A 6,841-nucleotide genomic window follows, 5' to 3' on the forward strand; every position below is an offset into this window, starting at 1 on the left:
AAACTCGTGAATCACAAGGTAGTTCACGCTACAATCTCGTTGAACCCGCGTTGTTCCACCCATCATCATTCAGCCATGGACGTGGTCAAGGCAGTGGAAACATACATCACGAAGTTGGTGTCTACGCCCTCTGCAATGAAAGTTCTACTGCTTGACACACACACGGTACATCTTCTCCATACTACTGTTCAATCGTTCAAACTCCATATTTGAAATCGCAGACACCCATTGTTTCACTCGCGTCTACCCAATCTACCCTACTTTCACATCAGGTTTACCTGACCGATCGTATCGACAATGGGAAACGGGACCGGATGTCGCACATGAAATGTGTCTGTTTTCTGCAGCCAAGTGAAGACAGTCTTGATGCCCTTTCCGCCGAGTTAAGAGAACCAAAATACGGGGAATACTACCTGTGTCAGTGCGTGACTACTGAGGGTAGAAAAGGAGATGGACTGCTTACATGAGTTGTATATTTCAGATTTCAGTAACATACTGAGCAAACCTGCCATTGAACGTTTGGCTGATATTGATGAATTTGAAGTCGTCAGGGAGGTGCAGGTAAGTGGGAATTGTTCTACATCGCATTTCTATTGAAGTCTCCCGACTAGGAATATTTTGCTGACTACGCACCCCTGTTGCCTTGCCTGTTTTCTCTCAATCATACACCGACGGCGGAGAAACCTTTGTATGGTTCCTCGCCAAATGTGTGGGACTCCCTTGCGCTTGAGCGCACTGTTCAGGGTATCATGGCTGTCCTTCTCAGCTTGAAGAAGAAGCCTGTGATTCGGTATGAGAAAATAAGCGGGATGGCCAAAAAACTGGCCAGCGAAGTGCAGGTAAATATCGGGCCGGTAAGTTCTTGTGTATAACACTTACGAAGATTGTAGCATCGTATCCAAGCGGAAGCGACGCTGTTCGATTTCCGCTTGACGCAAGTAGCTCCACTGTTGCTGATTCTTGACCGGCGAAATGACCCTGTCACTCCTCTGCTATCACAATGGACCTATCAAGCCATGGTGCACGAGTTGCTGGGCATCCATAATGGTCGCGTAAATCTTAGCATGGTCCCTGGTATCCGTCCAGAGCTTTCTGTATGTCTCTTTAAGTTTTGCACAGCTCATACTCTAATGCCATGTGTAGGAAATAACCTTGACAACGATTACCGACCCTTTCTTTCAAGCACATTATCTTGCGACGTTCGGTGACCTTGGCACTTCCCTGAAAAACTATGTCCAATCATATCAGTCGCGTTCCCTCGCCCAATCACCTTCATCCATTAACTCAATATTTGACATGAAGCGCTTTGTGGAAGAATATCCAGAATTTCGGAAGCTGGGTGGGAATGTTAGCAAACACGTCGCTTTAGTAGGCGAGCTTAGCAGGCTGGTTGATCGTGACAGGTTACTTGAAGTAGGAGAGGTGGAGCAAGGGCTGGCCACGAGCTCCGGTTCAGACTTTAAGGTTTGCATTCTAGGGTCGATGTCAATCTTTGACACTTACGAAAAGGGGCAGAACGTACAGGCCGTGGTCAACAACCCAGTCGTGCCAGCTTGGAACAAGTTGCGGGTCGTCATTCTCTACGCACTGCGTTATCAAAAGACACAGACGAGCAATATTGCCGCCCTAATTAATCTGCTACTATCCAATGGCGTGTCTCGTGAAGAGGCTCGGGTAAGCTTTGCACTTGAAGAATTACACAATATGCACCTGTACTCATTCCTTTTCAGCTAGTTTACGTTTTTTTGAACGTCGCCGGATCAGATCAACGACAGGATGATCTATTCTCCACCGAGTCTCTATTAGCCAAGGGCAGATCCGCTTTGAAAGGACTCAAGGTATTTTAAACACAGCATTGCATCGCGTGCCATAGTAATAATGTTCAGGGTGTCGAGAATGTGTATACTCAACACACGCCACATCTTTCTCAAACTCTAGAGAATCTCTTCAGGGGCCGATTGAAGGATACTGCGCACCCTTTCTTGGACGGGACTGGTACTAACATGGGATTGCAGCGGTGAGAAATGTGCCTTTGAGCAATGTCCGAGCTTTTTATTCGACTTTTTAGGCCTCAGGATATCATCATTTTCATGATCGGTGGAACTACATATGAGGAAGCAAGGACAGTCGCACTTCTGAACCAAGAAGCAGGTAATTCTCTGACAGGGACAAGAATTCTACTTGGCGGCACTTGTGTGCACAACTCGTCCAGGTGCGTAGTATATTTGGGAAGAATGAGGAGGCGACGTACCTACAACCCTTATCAGTTACGTTGAGATGATTCGCACTGCCGCAGAGAAATTTCCCGTGTCAGTTTACGAGCCACCTCCAGAATCCGCAACCACTGCTCCATCTTTGAACCTCAATCTCGGCGGTGTCAATGTCAGTCTTGGAGGTCCAACTGGAACGGGTGTGTATAGAACAAGCTCTGACCATGTCGGTGTTCAAGCCGAGGGTATCAAGGATGGTGTGCGCAATTTTATCGGACGGGTGAAGCAAGGTGTAGATAAAATCGGATTGCAGTAAAATGTACATCATACTATAAGCGCTCTCTGGATCTGGTTTACCTTACTAGTCAAATTCGTTTCTTCAAGTTCCAAATAAAGCACTAGCTCGGATATACGTACGAGTTGGAGTGACACGTAGCCCGTACACAGCGTCCACGTGGTCTAAACCAAGTATACTCCGGACCTCTCGCTTGTCTCTGGCCAATCATTTCCAGCTTTTTCTCCTCTCCTCCCGTTCTTTCTTTCGCTTCATTGTGTTTGCTATTATTGAAGGTCGTAAATGGCCAAGGGCTTTTTATCCGGGTTCAAAGGCATAGATGCCTTTGGAAAGGTGAGAACCGATCGTTTTGTTGAAGTGGGAACGGGCAAAGACTGACCGTGTATGCGGCGCACACATCCAGACTACAGAGGATGTCAAAGTTAAAACCCGTACCGGGGCTCTGCGTAAGCCATTGTCCGGAGCTACTACGATGAAGTGAAGTTGACAGCGGGATGTCTAGTAACCCTCATATCCGCATGTATCATTCTGGCATTTACAACGATGGAGTTTTTCGATTACCGACACGTTGGCGTCGACACGTCGATAGTAGTCGACCGCAGCCGTGGGCAGAAGCTGAGCGTACGGTTGAACGTCACATTCCCCCATGTACCGTGTTACTGTGAGCTCATTCACGCATATCGCTGACTGTACATTCTAACTATGGTTGCGTTTGTCTTTGACTTGTATAGTGCTCAGTCTGGATGTTATGGACATCTCTGGCGAGCAACAACGCGATATTTCACATAATATTCTCAAGAAGCGGATCACTAAGACCGGTGTGGACATGCCTGCATCGCGGGGTGGGGACCTCCGTAACGAGATCGACAAGCTTGCTGAACGACGCACGAATGGGTATTGTGGCTCGTGCTATGGTGGACAGGAACCAGAGAGTGGGTGCTGCAACTCGTGTGAAGAAGTTCGACAGGCGTATACAGACAAGGGGTGGAGTTTCACCAATCCCGACGGTATCGAACAGGTGAGAATGACGCTGAATTATTTATAACAAGTTGTCAAGGGATCTATTACAGTGCGTTGAGGAAGGATGGTCAGACAAGCTTAAGGACCAGGCGGATGAGGGGTGTAATGTTTCTGGACGCATCCGGGTGAACAAAGTCGTTGGAAGCATCCAAGTTACTCCAGGACGTTCCTACCAGGCAGGTTCGCGCACCTTCCAAGATCTGGTACCGTACCTTCGCGACGATGGTAACCCACACGACTTCAGCCACACTATCCATGAGTTTTTCTTCATGGCAGACGACGAGTACAACCCTAACAAGGCGAAGATTGGGAAGGATATGAAAGAACGTATGGGGATTTCAGACAATCCATTAGATGGTGCTGAAGCGAAGGTAAAAATATGTTTGCATGGTTCTTAATGCTTCTGCTTACACGATCGCAGACGAACAAGTCGTCGTACATGTTCCAGTATTTCCTCAAAGTCGTATCAACACAATTCCGCACACTGGAAGGCAAAACCGTGAGTATATGAATCAAACTGGCCGCACAACTTGATTGCCTGAATAATGCAGATCAACACGCACCAATATAGTTCAACGCAATTTGAACGTGATCTGACGAAGTTCAATGAAGGCGAGAACAAGCAAGGCGTGTTTACTCAACACGGCGTCGCGGGCGCACCAGGTATGTTGAAGAGCATGGATCATCAGTTGATGTTTTAATACATTTTCAGGTGCATACTTCAACTTTGAAATTTCACCCATCCTTGTCGTGCACTCTGAAACGAGGCAGTCGTTTGCTCACTTCCTCACTTCGTAAGTGACATTATACCCAGTTACATCTCTCCTATTCACTCTGCCTATATAGTACTTGCGCTATCGTCGGAGGTGTTCTTACCGTGGCTGCCCTGCTGGACAGTATCCTATTTGCCACCGGACGCAAGTTGAGGAAAGGTGGTAGTGACGGGAACGTGAAGCTCATGTGAAACCGTGTACCATAGCAAAATATTCAACTTGAGCACGTTCCTTGAATATTTATCACATCTTGCGCATAACTTCATACAATGATGATTGTGCATCAGCTAACTGCGTGCTTCAGCCTCCCAAAAACACAAGATACGCGTCTACGCTGTTTGGAATCACTGATACAACGACGAGAATTTGCAAAAAAAACCCACCCTGAAACATCTGCCTGCTTTGGCCTAGTCTCTTCACTCTCTCCATCGGCTAAGATTTGAATGCGCCCTCTTTCTTGCCAAATCTACAGGTTCCGTGGGCACCAGGGAAACGTTCTACATATTATGAGCGACACTTGCAGTTAAAAATAGCTCCTGACGTGAACGATGTCACAACCACGTACTTCTGGGGGATGCTTTATATAATCGTCGTGAATATTGTGATTCGTGGTGGGCGGCCGGACGACGGTCTGGAAGGGCTTCTTGAAGGTCATGGCTTCGTCTGTGATGCCGCTGCCCTCCTTCCGCGCTAGCTTCTCAAGCTCATGACGGTCGATACCGGGTATTTTGTTCAGCGTTACGAGATACGGTGGTGTCATGGAGAACGATGGGTAGAGAGAGTGGACATGACATCATTCTGACGACACAGGTATGCTGTTCATCGGACAACAAACCACAACGCTAGTACACAAGATCAATAGCAAGAGCACCCTGAGCTAATTAGACCGTCGATTTGCAGGTGATGATACATCGTAATGTGGGGGGATCTTCACAGAATGTTGCTGTGTTCTCCAGAGAGTTCACGGTGGCGATCCAGGCTGAGATCACGACGCCAAATCACTGACTCTTATCATTGTAAATGTACGCGGTAATCGGACGAGAACAAAAGTATCAGAGCAAAAAGAACAAAAAAGAAGCCGTTAGGTATATTTACTGATTATACCATAGTCCAAGGTGCATTTGGTCCGCTGATACGAATTGTTAAGTCAGTACCTTTTGCCATATTTATTGAATAACGAACTACAGCCCCAAGTACGAGATGCTCCACTCACGAACCATTCAGGCGTTGTTCGATGCTGAAGAACATTACTAGGACGAGATTCAACATTGAATCAGTGCGCAAGTCTTGCAAAACATCAAGGAGAACACACCCGTCTCTACATGCCACACTTGCTCGAGGGAACCCGAAGAGCTCTAACTTTGACTTTGCCGGCCTCGAAGCCAGTGCCATCAGTCAACTCTCCGAATGCCTCTGGTGAGATATTGAATGTGTAAGAATTATCAACAGCGGTGATGTAGACGGTAGTCTGGCTGCCGCTAGGCGTGGCGTACTTGAGGCTCCAGCAGGAACCACACAAGGTGGAGTTCCAGACGGCACCTGGAACACCTCCGATGTTGGGGAATGAAGGGAGGGAGGAAAAGGTGGTGTATCCCTTGGTCACAAGACCATTTTTGCCGTTGGAGCAGGAGACGATATTGAGAGACGCGTCAGGGTTGCTGTACGTATAGTCCCATGTAACATATGCGGGTTCTCCCAACGCTGGGAGGGTGAAGGCGGAGAGAAGAGCAACGACAAGGGCGAACTTCATTGTGTAAGAGCTGTTTGATGTGAATGTTGTGCGGTGGCTTGAGAAGACAGTTTCGATACCTCCTACTGACTTTTATACGTCGGAGCAAAGTATCAGATGGCAGAGCGAGCTTCACTCGATGCACATGGACAGAAAATCGGCAGGAGGTCAGCGACATTTGGTTTCTTGCTTCGATCTTCCTTGATTTACCCTCAAGACATCAAGCACGTACCTAAGCTGGAAGTAGCGCGGGTGTCCAAATGCAGTAGTCATATTCCCCAGATAAACGCCATGGAACGAGGGCCGTTACGAGTGCAACGGAATCAGGATAAGGCCAAGGGGCAGGTCGACTGCAAAATTCAAGGTAAAAAAGATCTCCAGATCATCTGATGAAGGAAGTCCTTACTTCTCCCTGATATACGCCAATTATAGATGCGTATGCCACTAAACTGGATGTAGGTCACCCTCTACTGCCCGTCGCCACGCGACGATCCCGCCTTGAGTTCCCATTATCGGCAGCGAGTGAGCTACTGCCAGCTGAGACATAGCTGCCGAAGCCTTCAGTACCTGAGTATGCGTGTAACACTGCCAGCTTAACTAGTCCACTAGCACTCCCCAAATGTCAATTGGTCGAACGAACGCCGTCATGAGCAACATACGCATACGCAGTAGTAAGCAGTCTACACTGGACGTCGTCTCCGTTAGTGTAAGAGCACCCCGCTCGGAAGGATTCCGCGCTCCCCAGAAACCAACCGTGAATGCGACGGACTACGTTCATTTGGGTGTACCATGACAAGTGACATATGCAAGTTTG

At 47.8% G+C, this 6,841-nt stretch overlaps 3 protein-coding genes across 3 annotated transcripts; 1 reads left to right on the forward strand and 2 right to left on the reverse strand.

The window, feature by feature from the left end:
- Positions 1 to 75: 75 nt before the first annotated feature.
- On the forward strand, positions 76 to 4,489 carry F5891DRAFT_1125482 (Sec1-like protein; the record flags this gene model as incomplete). Its single annotated transcript, XM_041363972.1, has 19 exons — positions 76 to 165; positions 222 to 417; positions 482 to 561; positions 612 to 839; positions 891 to 1,094; positions 1,144 to 1,464; positions 1,516 to 1,674; positions 1,731 to 1,838; positions 1,887 to 2,017; positions 2,069 to 2,212; positions 2,268 to 2,382; positions 2,909 to 2,951; positions 3,008 to 3,166; positions 3,237 to 3,523; positions 3,576 to 3,896; positions 3,947 to 4,024; positions 4,077 to 4,188; positions 4,238 to 4,319; positions 4,372 to 4,489. 19 exons carry the CDS (start codon positions 76 to 78, stop codon positions 4,487 to 4,489), a joined length of 2,976 nt encoding a protein of 991 aa, XP_041232202.1.
- Positions 4,490 to 4,598: 109 nt separating this feature from the next.
- On the reverse strand, positions 4,599 to 5,058 carry F5891DRAFT_975392 (uncharacterized protein; the record flags this gene model as incomplete). The annotated part of the gene is made up of 3 exons (XM_041376510.1): positions 4,599 to 4,632; positions 4,682 to 4,764; positions 4,864 to 5,058. The coding sequence occupies 3 exons, from the start codon at positions 5,056 to 5,058 to the stop codon at positions 4,599 to 4,601; spliced, it is 312 nt and encodes a 103-aa protein (XP_041232203.1).
- Positions 5,059 to 5,382: 324 nt separating this feature from the next.
- F5891DRAFT_474526 (Cerato-platanin) lies at positions 5,383 to 6,514 on the reverse strand. Its single transcript, XM_041371954.1, has 3 exons — positions 6,434 to 6,514; positions 5,611 to 6,377; positions 5,383 to 5,427 (listed from the first exon to the last, which is right to left on the reverse strand). Exon 2 carries the CDS (start codon positions 6,046 to 6,048, stop codon positions 5,617 to 5,619), a length of 432 nt encoding a protein of 143 aa, XP_041232204.1. The 5' UTR covers positions 6,049 to 6,377; positions 6,434 to 6,514; the 3' UTR covers positions 5,383 to 5,427; positions 5,611 to 5,616.
- Positions 6,515 to 6,841: the final 327 nt, after the last annotated feature.

Source organism: Suillus fuscotomentosus (genome assembly GCF_016647785.1).
Source record: "Suillus fuscotomentosus strain FC203 chromosome Unknown F5891scaffold_4, whole genome shotgun sequence".
Lineage (NCBI taxonomy): Eukaryota > Fungi > Basidiomycota > Agaricomycetes > Boletales > Suillaceae > Suillus > Suillus fuscotomentosus.